Source organism: Elgaria multicarinata, chromosome 1, assembly GCF_023053635.1.
Source record: "Elgaria multicarinata webbii isolate HBS135686 ecotype San Diego chromosome 1, rElgMul1.1.pri, whole genome shotgun sequence".
In the NCBI taxonomy this organism is placed as follows: domain Eukaryota; kingdom Metazoa; phylum Chordata; class Lepidosauria; order Squamata; family Anguidae; genus Elgaria; species Elgaria multicarinata.
The window spans coordinates 167,072,102-167,095,015 of record NC_086171.1 but is presented as its reverse complement, the minus strand read 5'-3'; the positions used below and the strand labels follow the sequence as shown (position 1 = coordinate 167,095,015).

The following is a 22,914-nucleotide window of genomic DNA, read 5'->3' as shown; positions in this document are numbered from 1 at the left end:
TCCTTCAATGAATTGCAAATGGTGTCCCTGCCAGAAGAAAAGGCTATTCTGGAAACACCCAGTTTTTCATATCTCTTAGTATGCTAAAGTCATGTTACTTGGTGTGGATTTCAGCAAGACTGAAGCTCCATAGCACTGTTTTTTATATGAGTGAGGTGCTTTGTGACAGACTTTCAACATATCACAAGACACATTTGGAGTGAAAGCCTATGTGAATCAATAAGTCATCCCACTACATCTTCACACTACTTTCTGCAGCTGTAGAAGCTAGATAAGGTAGCATTGAAGTGGTGGCAGTGTCCTTGCATCTCTTGGTGCTGATGCCTGTATTTTCACAGTAACTGAAAAAACCTGAAGCAGATATGGTGGGTGAGAGAAGCAGGAGGAGAAGCAACAGCAGCCTCTTTATTCTGTCACATCCGTTCACAATTCCAGGCTGTTGTTGATGCCTTACAGCAGCAATGAGGGATCTCTAGCCTGCGGGAGGGGCCGTTCTTGCTCTGGAGGGGAAGGAAGAAGGAAGTGTGCATGCATGAATGGATGAGTGGGGACGTATGTGAAAAAGTGGGAGGGTAGAGAATGGAGTGGATGTATGGCTGTGTAGTGAATGTATGGCTACGTGTGAATGGGGCAGGAGGAAGCTTGTATGTGGCTTTGGCCTCCCAAACAACTGTCATGTGGCCCCTGGAAGGTAATCCATGGGAGAATGTGGCCCTCAGGGTGAAAAAGATCCCACAACCCTGTCTTACAGCCTGTAAAACTCAGGCTGCAATCCTATGCATACATACCCTGTGAGGAAACTCCGCTGAACACAAGTGTCATTTTTGCATAAACATGTATAGAATTACACTGTAAATCACTGCTTTTGTGACTTAAGTAAGCTCACAATAACACAGTGAGAACCTCTGCTCTGGAATTTGTCCTCCAAGTATCTGCCATGCACAGAAAGCTCCTAGCGGGTTCTAGGTACTCTACTGTAAGCTACTTGGACGGCTACGATGAAGAAGCAGGATATAAATTCAAAATACAAGTGACAAATTAACTCTACTGTTCTTTCAGATGATAACTGTTTAAGAACCAGGATTCCAAATCTTGGGATTAGACTCCATTTCTATAAGAACATAGAATGCTTTTAAGCTGCATAGAATGACTAGTTTCTTGGAACAAGGCAACAGTAATCCTGTCAAAAGCATGCATGTCTAATACTTGAATGAGTCTCCTGCCGCCGTACCGTTAGATCCTTGGGGCACATGGAGAGCACATACTTTGTTTCCCAGCAGAATCACGCTCCTCCCAGCCCACCAAACATCAGTTTGGTGGGCTGTAGGGAGCATGATTCCATTGGGAAACAGTGGGCACACTTTCCATGCACCTTGTTTCCCAGCAGAATTATTGGGAATCCAGCCATGCTGCCATTTCTGGCAGCCGGGGCAGTGTGTGGTCTATGATGGATTCCAGGGTGGGGCAGTGAGGGCCCCCAGCCCACCAAAGTTGTGCAGCCCTGATGTAATGGAAAGACAGAATTAGCACCAGTACTGCGATTTAACAATTTACTCTGCAGTCCTATGCATGTCTACTGGGTTCAGTGGGGCTTGCTCAGGATTGCAGCCTTGACATGTTTCTAAGAGATGACACGTATAGTACAAGGTGTTATAATGTATGAAAATTGGCTCATGCAGGTGGACTACTCATGTGAACAGTGTAATGTTGGAAAAGCTTACTCTCAGCAGTAGGGATTCATACCTTCTCAATCCATTTGAGTAGATTGCTGTGTAAGCCAATACTATTGGAAATGTTTCATAACATATGTATCCACTCAGGGACTTTGTATTGGAACTTTGTTGGGTCAGGTTCCTTTCCAGAATAGCCAGATGAAACTGCTTAGACCATTAAAGCTGGAGTAGCTAAAATCAAAGGATTTGTTTCTCCTTTCATCAAATAAATGTACTTCTTATTCTCTCTTCCCAGGAGTACGCCCTGAACGCCTTTCCATTTTTGATGAGGAATGTTGGCAGCTGATGGAAGCCTGTTGGGATGGGGACCCTTCCCAGCGCCCACTCCTGGGCATAGTCCAGCCCATGTTGCAGAGCATAATGGACAGGCTTTGCAGGTTGAACTCTGAGCAGTTAAACAAAGGATTGGATGATTCTACTTGATAAAGAAGCTTTGTAGGAACAGTTCCATTATGTGAGAACTCTGGTCCCCATCTTGCTACTGGCAACTCAAGATATAGCTCTTTGGAAGAGATTAGCCAAGAATTGTGCTCTTAGGTGAGCGAATATCAAAATTCCACCTCGTACAGCAGGCAGGGACATTCACTCCCAACATACACTACTAATGCAAGTTGCCAGTGCTTCCTTCCTTTATTAAAAAGCAAATAAAAGGATGGGGAATTCAGACCTCTTAGTCTGGAAGGGATTTTGCTTATCCCCTTCCGGCTGCAGTAATGAAAAAGCACTGTATGTTTCAGAAGTCTGGCAGCCAGCACATTTGCATCTCCAGCTACAGTCTGCTAGTGGTCGTATATATACCGGCCTCCCTGAATGTCTTTCACATGAATGTGTATGATTGGAAGAAATAAGGTTGTATCCTTTCATAGGCAGGGTAATTCTGTGAACCTTAGCAGGATGGACTCTGAGGGGTATGAGCTAATGTTGACTTCTGATGGTATGTTTACATGGATGGATCAAAGCATCCAAACTCTTTAAGGGGAAGGCTCCACTGCAATGGAATACCCAAAGGTATAAGCTATCTGTCATATGAACCAAACTCTTTTTGGTAAATGCTTAATAGCAAGTCTTCAAACATCTGAGTGAAGATGGCCTTTTTTATTAATTACAATCTTGCAGCAAGATGGGTACTCCACCAAAAGACTTTACACATACAGAAATAGAAACACAAGTTGTTAGTAGCTACTGTTGGTACCCAATGGAAATGAGTAGATCCTGTTTTTAACTACAGCAGTTTTCTTTTTTGTTTTGTACTAAGTATAAAGGCAATGACTGTTTTAAACTCTAATATTGACAGGCCATTTTAAAAGATTTCTTCAGCTGTGTATTTTTAAGCCATTCCCTTGAAGAGTACCTAAGAGAAAGCTGTCATTGTTTCATAGATGTGCATGGTTGCTGTGTCTGACCATCATTTACTTCTTTGGGGTTTGTCATTTGGCTGTGCTTAATCTAGGAGTCCATTGCAGGGAGCCCATGGGGAAGAAAGTCCAGAGACATATGAAATGAAGGACTCTTTCCCATGTAATCTATACACCCTTGACACAATAGATTCTTTGCATTTGCCACTGCAAGAATTAATTTATTAGCACAACAGTGTTTGAGGGAGGTGTAGGCTGAAATGGAGAATGCACCTGGCATAGGCAAGGAAAGGGACCGACTGTGAGTGTTTCTCCAGATGTTTGGAGAGTGGAGTACGTAACCATATTCCCTCTCTTCCATGCAATGAGACATGCACTGGTTCCATCTTCAAAGGATAATCTACTGTGCAAAGCCAATCAAACATGCAACATACAATACTTTGCTTCTGGAGTTGCTTCTGTTATACAAAGCAGAAATGCAGCCTCTTGCCTGTTTACATAAACCACTAGAGATAAAAGTAACCCTGCAATGTTGCTCACCAGCCTAGATGAACCCTTTCTGTGTGTGCAATAAAATTGAAATCATGCTTTTAAAATTATTGCTTTTTACTTAATGGGCATTCATTGTTATGTGGTGGTCTAAACTGTATTGGCACTTCTGTCCACAAATTGTAGCGTTGGCAACTTGAACTGAAATGGGCCACAATAGCTGACAACCATTCTCACAGAAAAGCACACATATTCTCAACTAGGAAGTCCTAGAAATGTCACTTATGTATATCTGGACCACCATTCTAGTCACTTGACAGTATTACTCATGTCATATCCATTTATTCTGTTCTATGGTGGCTAGTGACCTTGTTTAGAATTAGGGTCTAGGTCAGTATTTTTGCAAGTATAGAAATAGTTTATGTAAAATAAAATAAATAAAACTGTATTTGAAAATGGCTTGTATAGCTCTTCCCAAGCAGCTATGTCCTTAATCTTTACCCTGTGCCTTTTTCAGAAAACTGAGTCAAAAGTATGTCTCAGTTTCACTGGGGTTGTGTTTCCTATAGACACAAAACTGGCTCCATACACCTTTCCCAATGTACAACCATGCATGCACTCCTCTGCTAGGCATAAATTTTAATTTTTGTTTTGATCACTCCTGAAGCAGATTTCACAGCCTCTAACTTGCCTCACAACAGAGAACAGATGGGTTTTGTGCTGTTTAAAGGTCCTACTTCTTAAAATGCATTTGGCTTTGATTAAAGCACAATCCTCTTCATATTAGCAATGGTATATGCTTTCCCCATGTTTCATTCTTAGGCCGTAAGGGTGGTAATAACTTTTAATGTAAATACACTAAATATTTTCATAGCTGTAGCTAAGGGGTCACCATAAGTATTGCGGTGGAGATGATGGCCATCAGTGAGTGCAGAGCAACTATCATTGCTGTCATTTTATTTCAGTGACTGCAAAAGCATTAACCAAGAGATCTGTCCAAAAGCATAACACTAGATCTTCCTAAAAAGTTACTGTTGTTCCCATGTAAAATGTTGTACTTTAAAATAATATTTTCCTCCTTTCAAAGCCTTTTTACTACAACACAATATCACCCAATTTGTTTTATACTCTGAAGGAAACTGTTTACTGAACTGTATTATGCAAGGTTTACATGTTGCCACCAACTTGATGGCTAAAGTAGGTGCTCCAAAAGATAGGTTTCCTTAGAGCTGGAAACATGATAAATTGAGCTCGTTTACAAACTAAGTATACTGCAGTAATTAGAGTTGGAGGTATCAAAGCATCCATACTGGTGCTAAGAGCTGATGGTTCAAAAATGGAGCTATTCAGAACTGATCCATTGCCAGGGTACTTCTTATTTCTGCTTTGGAAACTCTGGCTACTTCGGCTCTGGACAAACACTACATAGGAGCTGCACGAGCTAAACTTTAACTGCTAAAGCAAGGCTTGAATGCAGTGTCAGACTGTCATGTTGTGGGTGCTGGAATATTGCCCTCAGCTTGCTTGTGCATTGCTGCCTAGTAAAGTGGTTTGTGGGAGGTTTTGTTTCGCAACTGACAATTTTTCTTCTCCATCTCTTTTATTACTAGTGACTTGACTGTACAATATAAGCTCTTCTAGTTAAACTTATTAAACAGCAAGCATTTCATTTACTTCTTTTAGCACTTCCGTTTTGTTAGTCTTTCTCTCTGCCCTGCCCTCCTCTCCCAATGACAGTGTTTGGAGGGTCATGAGATGCTTGAATGCTGGCTTTTGCAGATGACAGACATTAATGGAAGGAACATCAATGCTGCATCCCTATTTATTTAATGTGGTTCTGGGCTGAATGCCTTTCATTTTAGAGATGTACATAATGCTTTCTCTGTATCCACTGGTCTCCTACCCAGTTGTCATCCTTATTTTAAAAATCTTAATACTATGATTTTTTTTTCTCCAGGGAGAGAATAAGAGTCCATCTGTGTCTGAAATTCCCTCAGGGGCTTAGATAGCACTGCATTTCTTAAACTTCTTAATACTTCCTTCATTTTGGTTCTGTTAAACTGATGGTCAACTGTTACACTTGGCTATTGAGGGAGGGAGAAACATGAGTTGTACAGTTCCATTGTAATGCCTATACATTTTGTAATACTTATTATTTTTTAAAAAATCCTGATGTATATTAGTGTTAAAGGCAAAGGTAACAAACATAACTGTATAGGAAAAGTGCAATAACATGGAAAACAAGAATAAGAATATTTCTCATGTATTCTGTAATACTAATGTCCAGTCCACTGCAGTCCCCTCCCCCATTACATGTATTTTAAGAGACGCGACTGTGAGTCAAGACTTCATTTAGTGCCATAATGAAGGTCCGTTTTAATAGACAATAGAACGCACAGAAGTGCTGTGCTATATAATAAAGGTCGCATTAACGTTTTATGCTGCTTGTGTGGTTTATTCTTCCAATAAATGTTATAGATTAACATTGCAGTTTTGAATCTTTCACATCACCACATTTGGGAGGGGGCACAGAGCAATGTCACCTATTTAAATACACTGAGAATTACTATAGTGCAGGGAATGGGAAACCTGTGGCCTTCCAGATGTTGAACTCTAGCTCCCATCATTCCTGAGCATTGGCCACCCTGGCTGGGGCTGATGGGAATTAGAGTCAAACAACATTTGAAGGGCCACAGGTTCCCAACCCCTGCTAGGCTTAGGAATGTGCTTCTATTTAGTAATTGGGGTGGATGTGTCCTACTTATGTGTCTGTAATTGCATTACAAATGCTCCAACTAATTCAAGGGTGTACTAGTGCAACCAGTTCTGTGTGGGTTGAAATGCCTTTAGGACATAGTACAAGTGAATACTTCTAATTCCCATTCTATATCTTTCCTACTCCCCACCCCCCGTACTAAACTGCAGCCTTGACTGATAAGTGTTGTACCTGATGATGTTGAAAGCTGCCAATGTATTAATACTAACCTGTATTGATAGGAAAGTTTTAATCTGCTAACTCAATCAGTTCAAAGACACTGGCTGTGCTGTAATTACCTTGCATATTGTAAGCACTTAACAGCTTTCCCCAACTTAGTGTCCTTTGGATGTGTTGGATTGCAACTCCCATCATTCTCAGCCAGCATGGCAAATGGCACCAGGTTGGGGAAAGCTTCATTGTAGGGTGGCATAACAGCTCACAGGATTTGGTCAGAAGAGTTTATTCTATGATATTATTTCTCTTTTACTGTTGCAATACTAGTGTTTGGCAAGAATACTAAAAAATAAACTTATAGGTGAACCAGCATGACTAAAGTATCTTTGTTAAAACATCATAGGCTCTGTACTGATATATAAACACCCACCACCATGAGTGCCATTTTTTGGTAGAAAGGCGGGATATAAATCAAGTAAATAAATGGCTGTCTTCTTTTCCAGCATCTATCTTGACAATCTCCTCTTTGTTGAAAATCTAATAGTTGCCTTGGATCAGTATAGAAAAAAAACATTTCCTCTGGGCTGCCCCAGGCAATGCCCCTGCTTTTTAAAAGTGCATTAATGTTAAATGTTTCTAGAGAGCCAAACTAGACAGCAGTAGCCACCTCTCTTAATTTCCTATGCCAAATTGGTGCAACACAGGATATTTGGGGTGATGTTGGAGGTGGAAACAGCTGGGTGGTAGAGCACATGCAGAAAGTCCCAGGTTCCATCCCTGGCATGTTCACATAAGGCTGGGGTGGGGTGGGGGGAACTGTCTGAAATCCCGAAGGGGCACTGCACCAGTTTGCTTTTTAAAATCACCTCTTCTCTCCCCATTGCTGTTTGCTTCCAAAGGTGTTTTTTAAGGTGGGGTTTTTTTTTTGGGGGGGGGAAATGCTTTTCAAGGAAAATAGTGGGTAGACTTTTAGCAGAAGACTGGTGCAGGGGATGTGCTGAATTGAGGCCTGTGGTTGCTTTTTGTTAACAGTGGAAGTGGCCAATTTAAGCATACCAATATGTGTTGTTTGGCCCACAACTGAATTGTCAAGATAGTATTCCTAGCATTTCAATTAAATTTGAACCCCTGCCCCCATGGCCATGTGTCTTTATATATTTGTATACTAAAAGTGTAGTTTTTGCTAGAACAGCCAATCAAAGCTATCCCTCTGGAAAAACAACTACACAGCTTATGATGACCTAAAAAGCTTCATGAATACTAAAACAAGCTTTCCAGGTGATCTCATGGAATACCCAGGGTAAGGTATGCCAATTCATTAAAAATAAATCAATAGCAGCATGATAGCAGAAACATGAAAGTGGATTTGGGTCTGTCAGGAGGGCTCCTGGACTAGGCACCTTTAAGTTTATCTAAATACAAATAGTTCATACAAGTCTTCAGTTCCAACTTTAAAGCTACAGAATAGTTCACAGAAATCCCAGTTATAAAGAATACAACCTGAAAGAAAACACAACTGAGGAAACTGCCTCGACCCTCAGGCCCCACTGCAGTCTCCAAGATTGAACTATGGTGCCCTCTGGAGTCTTATCCTTTCATCTAGCATGTGCTAGAGAGGCAATAATGCCTTTCCTGAAGTGATTTGCCAAAGCCTGGCAGAAGACTATATTTCTCACTCCTCCCCAATTTTGGCATTTTGGTGGCTCAAGGTGATGGTGGGGGCCTGGAATTTATAAGAATACATACTCCTACTTTAAATATATTATTAACCTGCTCCAGGCCTTTGAAATAAATCAGATTAAAATAGGGGTCAGGTGGACAGCTACATCAGGAAATATTTAAAGAACATAGAGCCGAGAGAGCCAGGATGATGGTTGTGGGTGAATAGGAAACAGTTATTTTGCCCCCTATCCTACATCAAAATGATGAGGGGGAAAACAGTACGTAAAACCAAAAAAAGGAAGAGATAGTCTCTAGTGTTAAAAAGTAGAAAAGTTTTAATCGCTTTGTACAGATGTCTCAAACGTTTAAAAATGTATTGTTGTTACAAGACTTTTTGAATAAAAGCTCGACGTTTTGGATCTGCTGATCCTTCTTCAGGAGCTGATATAACAGAATAACATGAACTACCAAAAAGTCCAAATGAAGCAGTCAAAATACTTCTTTGCGTTCTTTTTGCCTGTTGGCTGCTTCATTTGGACTTTTGTTATTCTGTTATAATCAGCCCCTATCCTACAGCCACACACATTAGACTTGAGAAGGCAGGAAGGGGCTGCAGCAATTTTAGCACTGTTTCAACCTCTATAAGAAGGTTACTCACACTTTGTGAATAATGATAGGAAATGGCTCAAAGTAGTATGCATTTTAAAAAAATACTCAGCTGTAATCTTTTTTTCAACAGTGATAAAATATGGTAGAAAATTATTATTCATAAACTTACTATGGGTCTTTTAATTTCAGAGGACAGCTAATAGCAAATAGAAACTCATCCTAGTTTTCTACAATAATACCTAGCACTACCTTCCAACATCTCAACGCTGAAAACTGGGTCACTTGTCCATCAATCACTATTTGTATACCGCTCTCCCATATTCATTATGCTCCAAGCAGTTCACAATAAAGCATGACAAAAAGAACGCATCACTGTCCATAAAGTCCAATAATTGTATCATCCTCTTCCTTCCAACACCAAGCACGGTCATCATCACTACCCCCTTAAGCACAGCAGAAGGCGCTTCTCCGCTTGCTGCACAATGTGTTCATGTACTGTGCAATCGCCTGCCCTGTACCGGTTTCTGAAGGAAGATCGATCAAAACAGTCCCAACAGACGGAAGGCGATAACAAACATTACTTTGAACCCCTGTCTAGTAGGCGCAGGAGCCCGGATCCGGATCTTAAAAGCTCCCACTCCGCCCTACGCTAGGGCCCCGGTTCGGATCGGGTCCCCTACATTCTACTCTAAACTTTTTTAAAAATAAGGGGGGTGGGAGGCGATTGGGGGCGGGGAGAGACGTAGCTGCTAGACACATATTAAAAGTAATATCGCTTTTGGTCCTCAACTTCCAGGGACGTGGTGAGTAGGCTGAAAACTGAGAACGGCCATTCTGCGGCATCGTGTGTACACACCAACAATGCGCTTCAAAGGCAAAATAAAGACAGCAATTAACCAGGGAGAAATACCAGAAAATTGGGAGCAGGCCTGGTGAATAGAGGCCGTTGTTCTAAACCACCTGTCTAGATTCCTCCCAATCCGTCATCCCGGAACTCTTCTCACACGCCTCATTGTTTCAGTCCGGGGTTCTTTATTCGAAGTACTCCGATGCCGAGCTGCCCTTGCCTCTGCCCGCTTCTTCCACGAACCAGAAAGCCTTTCCAGCAATGTTGCTCTCTTCTTTCCCCAAACCACGAAGGCGACCATTGAGGCCCAAACTTTCGCGAGTCGCGGGAGAAAGACCGAAGCCCCGCGAAGGGAGCGGGGAGCGATTTTTTCAGGCCGAGCAGAGGGCAGCCCCTTCGGCGTGAGGCCCCCTTGGTCCTCGGTTCCGGAGCGGGATCGGACGGGACGAGAAAGTGGCCGAAATGAATCTGGAGCTGCTCGGTGCGTGGCTTTAAGTCGCTCTGTTGAGCGCTCCTTCTCCCTTACTCCTTCGTAGACCGCGGGGTGGGAGGGAGGCGGCTGGGATCTGGGCTGAGGGGCAAACACGGGAAGGTGGGTGCGTGGGTGGCTTGGAAGGTATCGAGGTGCTGGGGCATCCGAGCCTTGGATCAGGGGGCAGAGAAGCCGGAGGGACTCTTCGGCTGGGGCTTGGGGACCTGCTTGTTGGAGGATCCCCTTTCCCCGCAGGCCTTTTGCACAAAGGCCGCTTAATTCGCCCGCAGTGCGAGAGTGAAACCGGCCGTGGCCAGCACACACGCTCCGCGGGCCGCCTTCACAACCATCCACACAAGTCACGCGAAAGAGGCCTGGAAGTAGCGGGTCGATTCCTGCTCCTCCACTTCGCTTCCCGCCTCGTGACCCTTGCGGCAGAAGTTGGCACCCTAAGGATCCATGGCCGGGTCTCCTTTTTTCGTGGCAGTTTTCGGCTTCCCTGCCCGGTTGCTAGGCCAAACAATCTGGAAGCCTTGGCTCTGTTGCCATGGCAGCCGTGCCAGCGCTGACCGTTCTCTCTTGTCTCCTGGGACCAAAAGTCGCCTTCTGAAGTTATTTAGGCTACAGTTCTATACTCACTTACCTGGCACTTGGCCCCCACTGAACACAGCAGGGCATACTTTTGAGTAGACATGTCTAGGATTGCACTGTTAGTCTGTTTGTGCTGCAGTATGTCGTGTATCAAGTAAACCTGTGGATTGTATCGTTTTATGACAAAATATATTATTATTATTATTTATTTATATAGCACCATCAATGTACATGGTGCTGTACAGATAACACAGTAAATAGCAAGACCCTGCCGCATAGGCTTACAATCTAATAAGTTGTAGTAAACAATAAAGAGGGAAGGAGAATGCAAACAGGCACAGGGAAGCGTAAACAAGCACCGGGTAGGGAGAAGCTAACAGTATAGAGTCAGAACAAACTCAATATTTGAAGGCTATAGGGAAAAGAAAAGTTTTTAGCTGAGTTTTAAAAGCAGTGATTGAGTTTGTAGTTCTCAAGTGTTCTGGAAGAGCGTTCCAGGCGTAAGGGGCAGCAGAAGAAAAAGGACAAAGCCGAGTAAGGGAAGTGGAGGTCCTAGGGCAGGCGAGAAGCATGGCATCAGAGGAGCGGAGAGCACGAGCGGGGCGATAGTGTGAGATGAGAGAGGAGAGATAGGCAGGAGCTAGACCGTGAAGAGCTTTGAAGGTCAGCAGGAGAAGTTTATATTGGATTCTGGAGTGAATTGGAAGCCAATGAAGAGATTTCAGTAGTGGAGTGACATGGTCAGAGCGGCGGGCCAAGAAGATGATCTTAGCGGCAGAGTGGTGGACAGAGACCATACTATATGTGCCTTATTTACTTAGTATATATTGTAGAAAGTTTTCTCAGGTCATAAACCACATCCTCCCTAGAAAGTCTGTTTCACTTTAACCAGTTTGTTATCTTAAAATTTTCTCAGAATTTAACAAAAGCCTTTCAGAAAGATATTTGCAACCCAATCCTAGCCACATTTGTGTGGAAGTAAGGTTATTTCAAACATACTTAGGTGTTCTGTCCTAAACCTGTTGTCACTTTGCCTATTTTCGAAGAGCTGGAAGGGACCAAATAGTTACTTAATGCCACAACCTGTACCAAAGTCAAGAATGCCCATAGATGAATTTGCAGAAACCAAGCTTCAGTTTGCATTAGGCAGAGAGCATTGGCATTGTAGAAAGGTACTTACAGATAATGTATAGCTGGGAAGACAAAACCAAAAAATGTTATTAGACTACTTAATGCACTGGGAAGCCCTTCTTTGATTTCAAATATCCAGTAAATCAGCCCTTGAATAGGAGGAAAATTAAGGGCCAATGTAGATGTGCTATTCAATTTATTTATTTATTTTAAACATACTCTTTTGCATAATGTGCATATTAAAAAAAGAAAGAAATCTAGGTAGCATCAACTGAGGTGGATGCAGTCCTGAGAGAAATCTCTCCTCTGAAGCCTGTGTTTGCATTGGGATTAATAGAACAATCCTATGCATGTCTACTCAGAAGAAACTTCCATTGAATTCAATGGGGCTTATGGGTAAGTGTGTGTATAGGATTGCAGCCTGAGTGGGTTTAGATAGGTCTGTATGTGACTAATTCCAAAGAGGGGCATTACAGAGAATGTCCTTCTTTATAATTCTACCTGTTAAGCCTCCCATATCAACAGGATTAGGAGCAGAGGTTCTTAGGGGACAATCCTATGCATCTTTAAACAGGACAAAAGTCCTAGAACTCCCAAGCATTCCCTAGCCAGCATGGAAAATAGCTTGGAAATGAGGGGAATTGTAGGACTTTTTCCTGTCTAAACAAGCATAGGATTGCGACCTTAATGGCATTTTTTGGTGTGTGTTTGTGTGTGACAGACTGTAATGCCCTGTCCTAGGAAGCAGCAAACTCTCATGAGGAAGAAAAATGCTTTTTGAGGATTTTTACTCAAGAGGTAATGTTGATGTCATTCTTAAGGAGAAGTCTGATATTTATCTAGCGCTTAGGATTTGCATCAGTTCAAATGAAGTTTTGGTGTTTTTGTTGCCATCCACATACATTCAGCTCTTCCAGGAAGTACTAAACAGTGTTCTATTTAGTGGAACTAGTTGCACCTTGTTGCTAGAACTTCCTTCAGATTAAGGAATGCGAACCTACATAGTGCATACCATTAATTTATAAGATCAGGTTTGTCATTTCAGTATATGGCAGCAGACTTTCACTAAGCAAGGCCTTGAAGTACTGTACAACACAAGGGATGTGGTATAAAGTAACTTCTTTCATGCTTAATGTTTCTGTTTTGTTTCAGAATCCTTTGGGCAGAATTATCCAGAGGTAAATGCCTTTTCAGTTTAACACATGCTATTTTCATATTGCTTGGCTTGTGACTTTGTTTTGTCATGTTTGAAGCAGAGAGGCAGATATTTGCTCAGTTATGATGTGGATACTTGGTGTATGTTGAAGTGCATCAAGCAAGTATATCTTAAAACTAGTGTCACTTCAACATCTGCTTGTTAATTACATGAATACTCTGCCTTGAATTTCTGGGGCCATAGCTAGACCTAAGGTTTATCCCAGGATTGTCCTGGGGTCAAACCTGTTCGTCTAAGTGCCACACAGGGCATCCAGCGCTCAGGCAGGGACGAACCCGGGATGATCCTGGGATAAACCTTAGGTCTAGCTATGGCCTGGGTGATCTCCCAAATGGCATTGGACTTGTTTTGTCTCAGTTCAAAGGGGTGAAGGAAGGTGGTCACATAGCTTAAAAATGAAACTCAGTTGTTTCTATGCCTTTCTTTGTTTCAGGAAGCTGATGGCACACTGGACTGTATTAGTATGGCCCTTACATGTACTTTTAACAGGTGGGGCACTCTCCTAGCAGTGGGTTGTAATGATGGCCGAATCGTCATCTGGGATTTCTTGACAAGGGGCATAGCAAAAATCATAAGTGCCCATATCCACCCAGTCTGTTCTTTATGGTAAGGAATTATTTTAATACAAATGGAATCTGATTTATAGATAGCATACCTTCAGCTAGGGTCAGCATCTGAGTATGTCCTACATGTATTCAGTGTAACGTTTTTACAAGTTAAAATTTTTGGCTGATCATTGAAACATGAAAAATCATTTTTTTACTACCGGTGGCCAAATGCAAATCCTAGCTGCACACATGATTCCCATACACCTATGCATTCAACTTCTTTGGATCACAGCTGATGTCTAAGATCTAAATTGTTTCTTAGATTCGTGCAGTAGATTTGTTGATTTTTTCCCTTTGAACTGTTGATCCCCATGTGGTATTACAAACTTCTTTTGGAACTCCTCAAGCACTTTACTTTGTAGCATCAGATGCTGCTGTTCAAGAAAAACAAACTAAAGCCCCCTTAGGGTGCAAACTCGTAGGCTTCTGGAAGTATCAGCACAGTTCTTTCAGTCCTGGCCATTAATTTTAGCTTTTCTTTTCCAGTACTTGTAACTTTCTAAGTTTGCTCTTTGCTAGTCTACAAATATTGCATTGCCTTTTTGATGGATAAATCACCACCTAATTTCTGATTAGATCAGCAGATAAAGAGCAGTATTTGGCTGCATTTTTAATGGGAAAACCAAAAAGCATTTTTATTATAAATGTTGTGTCCAAAGGTCTTTAGAATCACCATTCTATTCCACTATAAACACCTGATTAAATTTGATCTGAGTCATGTCTTTAAAGGTATAGAGCAGGGGTGGGGAATCATTTTCAGCTTGAGGGCCACATTCAGGTCTGCATAACCCTCTAGGGGCTGCTTGCCAGAGGTGGGTGTGGACGAAGCCTAAAGTAGATGGAGTAAAAACGACTTTCTCTCTGTCCCCCCTTCCTTCTCTCTCTTGCTTTCTCTCTCTTCCCCAGTTTTCTCCTTCTCTCACGTCTATCTCCTCTTCTCTCTCTCTCTCAAGTGATCTAGTGATGCAGAAAGAGACTGATCTCTTCCTGCATTGCTAGATTGGTGTGGAAAAGAAACAGAGGGGGCGCAGCCTGTCTGGAGAAGGGACAAGCTGGAAAAGAGGACCTGGTGAGCTAGATGTTCTCCAGCACTGGTGTAGAGCACTGTCCACTCCAGTGTGGCAGTGTGGTAAAATAATAGCTTCAAACACAGATGACCTAATCAATCATTTCTAAAGTCAGTGTATTGACATTCCAGTCTAAATCATTTACTTGAAAGTATGTTCACTTGATAGAACATCCTCCTGATTGGAAAATATATTTAGGATTGGAGTGCTACAAAAAGGCATATCGTGCCAGTATGATCCAGTAGCTCTGAAAATTTTAAAAAATTGGGAGGGATCTAGAGGCAAAGGAGATATTGCTATCTTGATCTTTCTCTTCCAGTTGGAGTCGAGATGGTCACAAGTTGGTGAGTGCGTCAACTGATAATATGGTATCTCAATGGGATGTTCTGACTGGTGATTGCGACCAAAGGTTTCGTTTCCCATCACCTATCCTGAAAGTCCAGTATCATCCACGAGATCAGTAAGTAATATTGACAAACATCTTTTTCTAGAGCAGTTTTGGATGTCCGAATAGTTTCTTGATTGTCTACTTTAAGCATGTGCACATGTCAGCAGTTGCATTATTACAGGGTTTTTTTAATTGTGTGGTTTAAACTCAAAATCAAGATTAAATCAAACAAATTGGCTAGTTTGTGTGTGTGTGTGTGTGTGTGTGTGTGTTTGTACATAGAAACTGGTACACTAATGACCTTCTTCTGATCACATGCAGAAGGTGATAATTGGTGATGGTAGTTCAGCACCCTGTGAATGACCTTCTGGTGTCCTACAGAACTTGATCTTTTCACCAATGCTATTTAAACATCTGTGTGAAGATGCTGGGAGAATATCTGAGGCTTTGCCACCAACTTGCTGATGACACTTAGATCCATAGCACCATTCAGAAGAGTGTATAGCCAACGTATGGAGGAGGCAGCAGGATTCTGCCACGCATCTCTGCCCCCATGCTCTGTTCGCCTCATGGTCTCGCCTCATAGCAACGATGTATTGCATGCAAAGTTAGCAAAGAGGCCTTTGTGCAGATAGCTGTACATGCATAGGTTCTCAATGCTAATGGGAACAGCTGTATGTGAGGACACCTTCCCTCTTACCAATCATCTGCTCAACTCTCAGTTGTTGGGGTACGGCCAGAAGATGCACAGATGTTGGGGCTGGTCCTGAGAGTCATGGCCCTGCTGGCCCCACCTCACCTTGACCGTATGATGGAGAGGGCTCTGAATACTCCTTATATTTCACATCTCAGCAATCAGGAACTACTGATTATAAATCGGTGATTGAGTGCATGAGGTTAAATAAGCTGAAACTGGATGTACTCAAGATGGAAATGAGACTAGTGAGATGTCCCATTGCTGTAGAAGGGTCTTTGCGGCTGTAGAAGGGTCTTTGAGAACTGTGATAGGGTGGAGAAGTAATTTCCCCTTCAAAATAGGTCAGAGTGGACCTTGCTCCTGGATGAGACCAGAGCTAGAGTGGCTACGGATGTCGTTTATCAGTTGCATTTGTTGTAAAGGCAATGACCCATTCTGGAGAGGGGGGACGTAGCTATGCCTTTGTAAGCTCTTGAAGTGACTACTCTCTAATTTGGTTTACATGGAGCTTCCCTTGAAGATGGCTCAGAAGCTGTAGTTGGAGGACAGGCCAGCTCTTTGCAATGAGTGTATAGAGACAACAACATTTTTGATGTTTTTGCAGCAGTTCCATTAGCTGCTTGCCCAGTTTGAGATTTTGATACATACCTTTAAAATATGGCTGCCACCTGATTAAAGAACGATAGGCAGTTAATTGATTAAATCAGAATATGGGGGGAAACATGGTAGTTCTAAAGCAAAAAAGGCTTACTTCCTTGTTTTTAAATGATGCATGTATGAGTTGGAGCCGATATCTCTCACACAGGAAGGACAGCCTCTTTCAAGATCATGCTTGCTGTCACGCTTGTTATCTGCAGTCTTGTCTTCTCTGCTTCCCTAGGCTCATTTCCTCAATTCCTCCCCTACTCTCCATCTCTCTCCATTTCTCTCTTCTCTCTTATTTCTTGTCCACTTTCTCTTTTTTGGCTCTTTAACCTCTACTTTCAGGCATTCTCAAACCACCTGCATCCTTAGGAAACTTCCCTAACCCTATCCTCTCCTTTTTCCTATTCCAGAATCATGGCAATGTGTAATCTCCTCTTTTGCACAGGTCTTTTTTTTAAAAAGGAAAATCTCCTTCCTGCATATATATCCATATTTTGTACAATTCTGGTAGTTGTTGGGGTGTGGGAAAGGCAGGGAGTTGTTGATGCTCAGCATCCTGATTGATAAATATCTTTTTCTCCCCGCGTCTCCCAGTTTCTGAGATTTTACTACCTGTTACCTTCACTTGCATCTTCCGTTCCCACCCAATTAGATTGCTTTAATGAAAAAGAAAACAAGAATCAGAACATATTGTTATACTCTGGAGAGGAAATATGTTTCTATATTTGTTTTTGTATGTCGGGAAATTATAAAGAACTTTGCATTTTGGGTCTTTCTGCCAACCTTCACGTTAGCAATAAGAGTTTCCTGTCTAATCATAACCCAAAAAGCAATGGAATGTATTATTCTGAATCCAAACATGGAGGCTTCAGGTAAGAAAAGAGCAAATTTGAACATTTCTCTTTTGTTTCTTGTTGTTTAGGAACAGGGTGTTGGTATGTCCCATGAAGTCTGCACCAGTCATGCTAACGTTGTCTGATTCAAAACATGTCATCCTGCCAGTAGATGATGATTCTGATCTGAACGTGGTGGCTTCTTTTGACCGGCGAGGGGAATATATCTATACAGGGAACGCAAAAGGGAAGGTGAGAAGTCACTGGGCTTAGTAGATGGAGGATTGAACTCCATCATACGACTTTTAAAGTATGACATCTTTTTATTTTAATGGTATGAATAACTTGTACAGGACAGTGTAAAGGTTTTTCTCAGACATAAATCCTCTGAGTTCAACAGGGATTATTCACAGGTGAGTGTACGTACATAGGATTACAGCCTTATGCAACAAACCTATACTTGCTTGCCTGAGAGTATGTCCCATTGAACTCAGGGTTTACATCTGGATAAACATGTATAGGATTGCACTTTAGCGTAGAGCCGTATATATGATTGTATACAGTTGAGATTTCAAGGAAACGTGAGTAGGATGAGGCTGTAACAGATGTTTGTGTTTTGTTTGTTTTTAAACTATGTCCTTTGGGGATCCATGGTTGAATCGTTTATTAATTTAATAAGTTGCCCCATAGCTGAAGCTCTCAGGATGACATACCTAGTAAAAACAACTACAATAAATCCAGTGATTACATAACAAAAAGAATTAAGAAACAGCAATAGGAATAATTGAAAGTAATTTTAAAAGGAAGCAGCTAAAACATGGAAAAGACTAATTTTAAAACGTAGTTTTAAAAATATCACTAAAAGTAAAACAAGCACCAGTTATATTTTTTTAAAGCCTGGGAGAATAAAAAGGTGTTTGACTAGCATTAAAAAAAACAAAATAGGCACCAGGCAGACCTCGCTACGGAGAATGTTCCACTATTTGGAGGCCATCAGAGAAAAGGCCCATTCATGAGTAGTCATCTGCTGAACCTCATTATGTGTGAGCACCTCAGATGATTATCTTGGGGCATGGGCAGGAAACATGGGAAGAGGTGGTCCTTCAGGTGCTGTGGTCCCAAGTCTTGAAGAGTTTCATAGGCCCTGTTCAGAACACACCTGAAACCATGGTGGTTAAGGCTTTTTTGTTAACAAAAGAAGCCTTAACCACCGTGGTTTAAGGTGTCTTCTGAACAGGGCCGTAGGTTAACATGAGCATTTGGAATTGGGCCCAGAAATGAATTGGAAATCAGTGAAGATGGTACATATTGGCATATGTGTTCACTAGAAGCAGGTGATTGGATTCCTTTCCTTTCATATTCAAAACAGGCGTTTGGTGTCAGAGAAGGAACACTATAAACAACAACCATAATTGAGCTTAGATTGGATAAGGCATTTATGTTGCGCCTGTTCATTTACTTTTTAATACTGTAAATTGTATTTTAAGAGTTGATTTAGGAGTTAATACACACATCACATATGTACAAAAGGGTCTGAGAAAGGTACTGCCTTTTCGTTGCTGTCTTGACTCTCTCTCTCTCTCTCTTTTACCCTCTTGCATCCAACTATGTGTTAAGTGTCTCTACGGCCGAGGAAAGGCAGAGATCATACCAAGATAATTGACTCAGTACTTTTTCTTGCCTTTTGACGCTGACAGAACTAGTTCTGTAGTTACCTCTTTTCTCTCCTTCTTTTATTGTGTTTGTTTTCATTTCTAACAAAATAATGAATAAATATATACCTTTCATCTTGCCTCATCCTCCTGAATTTTTCTGGTCTCCCCTTCCTCCCAGCTACTTTATCCATGCTGAACATAAGAAGAGCCATGCTGGATCAGACTAAGGCTCCATTTAATCCAGAATTTTGTTCACACAGGGGCCAACTAGCTGTTGGCCATTAACACACAAGCAGGACATGAATGCAACAACACTTTCCCACCCATGTTACCCAGCAACTGGTACTGGACGTAACATATAGCGTAACATCAGGACTAGTAGCCATCAATAGTCTTCTCCAGGAATTTGTCTAACCACCTTGTAAAACCATCCAAATTTGAGGCCATCACTACCACTTGCAGTAGCAAATTCCATTGATTAAATATGCCCTGTTTGAAGAAGTACTTCCTTTTATCCGTCCTGAATCTCCCACTACTCAGCTTCACAGGTTGACTCTGGGTTCTAGTATTACAAGATAGGGAGAAAAATGTCTCCCTATCCACATTCTCCACATCGTGCATAATTTTGTACATCTTTGTCATGTCTCCCCTTACTAACTTTCTTCCAAGTTAAACAATTTTAGCTGATTGTTTGCTCCAATACTTTGATCATTTTAGTTGCCCTTTTCTGCACGTTTTCCAGCTGCCAACAGGGAGAAAAATCCCTGTTGCAAAGCAAAAGACAAAGTCAATCAAGAGCATTTGGATTATAAGGAGCACCAAGGGGCTAATGCAAAACCACAGTTCAAAAAATCCTTCTGAATTTAATGTTGTATAAAACATAATAGGACTGTTTTATTTTGGAGATACAACATTTTACAATTGTTGTAGTTGATTTCACAGTGATTAAGTTTCTACCAAATTTCACAGTTGTTTTAGAAAGATTTCACTGTTTTACATTCACCAATTTGAATTGATGGCATTGCCATTAATCTCCTCCTCCTCCCCCTCATTATTATTATTATTGTCGAGAGAAGAAGACCTGACTAAGTCCATTGCTTAATGTTTCCTAAAACACTGGTGGAACAGAGACTTGTAATGGCAGACTTTGATGTCTGTGCAGACATTGATTGCATTTCTTTTAAACTCTAAACAAGATTGTGTGGTGAATAGGCCACAAGGAAAGTTATTTGGTGTCTTTGTTGCTTGTATCTTTAGATCTTGGTCTTAAAGACAGACACACAGGACCTTGTTGCTTCCTTCAGAGTAACTACAGGAACCAGCAACACTACAGCTATTAAATCCATAGAATTTGCTCGAAAAGGAAGGTAAGTTGAAGCCTGTAGCCCTGGTCACAAGTTTAAAGTCTATTCACTGAATGCATGGTGGGGAGGAGCACTGGCTTCCTATCAACCTCTGTGTGTTCCGAATGTGTAAATTATTCTTTGCATTTAAAATTGTACATGCAGTCGAAAACTTCCCACTGAACAGTTGGGATGTTGCCAGTGAGTGTAATCCTGCTTCCTTCTCCATGAATAGAGTGGATGCTTTTGGAATGTGTCAGGAGGCCTTGTTTCCAAAAGCCTCAAGGGAATTGCAAATTGGAAAACTCAGTTTGCTGATAGCGAGAGTAGAAGTACAAGATATTACCATTATAGGAAAACAGAGGAAGCTGTCTTATACCAGGTCAAACTACTTATCTAAGCTATTATGGTCAGCTCTGATTGGAAGTCACTGTAGAGCAGGAGGCATTTTGTCCCCAGTCTCTTCCCTGGGTGCCAATGTTTGAAAAATCATGTTTCTAAATGTCATCCATAGTGGCTACAGAGCAGCCAAAGGGTCAAAAATAGCTGATTTTGGCTGTTTTGGCATTTCCTAGTCCCTGTGGATGCCCTCCCCCTCTCAATTTTTTTTAAAAAGATTTTGAGGTCAGTTGTGGGAGGTGTTGCATGTGGCCCATGGGTCTCAGGCAGAGGTCTTTTTCATTGGCTCCGTTCAGACAACACGTTAGTCAACTGGGTTTTAGAACGTCACGATGGAGTTTTTGCACCACTGTTGTCTGGTGGGAAAACTCCACGCAACAGTGGGTGTTTTTTTGGGAAAACATTCCGTGCAGAATATCCACACTGTGCAGAGGAGAGTTCCTACACAACTGTTGTGTTGTGTCTTGTGTGACAGGCTCCGTGGAGTTTTCCGTTGCGGTGAGTTGACTTTTCCCACTGGCTACAGAGTTCTCTGGCAAGAGCAGCGAAAGGAGGGAGTGCTGCTCTAGGAGAGCCACCAGGATTGTTTTTTCTCAGCAATGGCTGATGGGATACCATCGGGAGGACTGGGGGAGGAGAGAGGGTAGAGCAGTGGTTCCCAAACTTTTTCAGGTCACCGCCGCCTTGGTTCCAAAAACTCATGCCCAGCGCCCCCCTACCCTACACTATAAAAATCATTATTCAGAATAGTGGTTTTCAACGACCCACCAAGGAAGATAATAACAATAAAATTCAAAACAGTAACAATTAATTGAATACTTTATTCAAAATCCAATTGGTGTGCTATGCCATGCTGGCTGCAAACAGAGGTGTTTGCTCTCTTTTCCCTCCCTCCCTCGGCAAGCCTGGGGCGAGTGCTTCCCCTTTAGAGGGGATTCTAGGAGTTGAAGGACTTTTTTCTGTCTAAACATGCATAAAATTGTGCCTTTAACTTATCATGTTACACTAGCATGAATACAGGAATCAAATAGGATTTCCTTCTTCAGTGGAACACACTTACTTAGGAGTAAGCACCATTTTGTTATAGGAAAGGATAATGTATTTTAATTAAAATTTTAAAATAATTATCTGCCATCTGGTACAGAGTTTTCCTATGGAAAATCTGGCTGGGACTGAAGTAGAGGGGCACTAATTTTACTGTACTACTACTTATTGTCTTTAAATATGGTTAAATATCCCACAGTTACCTTGCTATTCTATTTCTACAGTTCATTTTCTCCTGTCTTTTCTTCACCCTCTCTTCGTTTTCAGGCTGAATCCTATGCACATTTACCTCAGAGTAAGTTCTACTGATCTCAGTGGGGCTTACTTCTGAGTAGACATACTTAGGATTGTGTTGCAGCTCTGTTTTTATGGTGACACAAGATACACACATACCACGTTTACCAAAAGAACGCTTGAAAAAAGGGGGTTGGACACCCTGAAATAAGCAAAGGCAGATAGGAATGGTTTCAGCAAGCATTCTGGAAAAAGGTGCTGCTGAATCTTCTTTAGCCAGGAAGGACCTGGGGAATTTCAATTCTCTCTCCCTCCCGCTTTTCTTTTCTCTCCCAATCCTGTTGTAGTCCAGATTTTTGGGGGTGGGTGGGAGCACACACACAGACACACAGCATCTCTCTCTCTCTCTCCAACCCCCCTCCCTCCAAGTCCCCCCTCTCTCTCCAACCCCCCCTCCCCCCAAGCCTCACAATAACTGCTGGGCTGATTAGGACAGGAGGGCAGCAGCTCAGAGGGGAGATGGCCCCAATCTGCAACTCCTGACAGGGGAAGGGAGCCTGGTGATACCTTGCAGCAGCACAAGCAGCCCTGCTCCCCACCCAGCCTGCCGTCTGACTGCTGTTCTTGGCAGCTGCTTTGCCGCCCGCCGTCCTCCACATGCTCCTTCCTCTCTGCCACATGGCTGCTGCTCCTGCCTTGTGCAGTAACTATCGCGAGAGGTCTGCCGGGGCAGCTTGTAGGAGGGAGCAGCTCTGACCGAGAGCGAGCGAGCAGGCGGCGGTGGCTCCAGCAGGAAAGAAGCCCTGGGCCCTCCTAGGCAGGAGAGGAGTGGGCAGAGCAGCTGAATTCACCGCTGTTTCCTGCTCTGCTGCCTCCTGTGGGCGCTTCCCCCACCCCCTACTTCTGGTGGGGCCGCTGTGGGCTTGAGATCGGAGGAGAGAGCAGCTGCGTGAGTGAGAAAGTC

The 22,914-nt window shown here is 42.3% G+C and overlaps 2 protein-coding genes across 5 annotated transcripts in view; both read left to right on the top strand.

Annotated features, from left to right (window-relative positions):
* Positions 1-6,014, top strand: part of DSTYK (dual serine/threonine and tyrosine protein kinase) — a 40,895-nt gene extending 34,881 nt beyond the window's left edge. Inside the window, exon 13 of the mRNA XM_063142298.1 lies at positions 1,969-6,014. Coding sequence (XP_062998368.1) covers positions 1,969-2,156 — 188 coding nt within the window. The 3' untranslated portion in view covers positions 2,157-6,014. The remainder of the gene's footprint in view (positions 1-1,968) is intronic.
* A 4,009-nt stretch (positions 6,015-10,023) lies between these two features.
* Positions 10,024-22,914, top strand: part of RBBP5 (RB binding protein 5, histone lysine methyltransferase complex subunit) — a 32,764-nt gene continuing 19,873 nt past the window's right edge. Inside the window, exons 1-6 of one of the 4 annotated variants that reach the window (XM_063142337.1) lie at positions 10,024-10,108; positions 12,974-12,999; positions 13,471-13,643; positions 15,032-15,172; positions 17,365-17,527; positions 20,188-20,297. In XM_063142337.1, the coding sequence (XP_062998407.1) occupies positions 10,090-10,108; positions 12,974-12,999; positions 13,471-13,643; positions 15,032-15,172; positions 17,365-17,527; positions 20,188-20,297 (632 nt within the window). In that variant the 5' untranslated portion in view covers positions 10,024-10,089. Of the gene's footprint in view, positions 10,109-12,554; positions 12,620-12,973; positions 13,000-13,470; positions 13,644-15,031; positions 15,173-17,364; positions 17,528-20,187; positions 20,298-22,914 lie in introns of those variants that run through there. The other 3 variants (XM_063142320.1, XM_063142312.1, XM_063142330.1) reach the window with 3 other exon arrangements.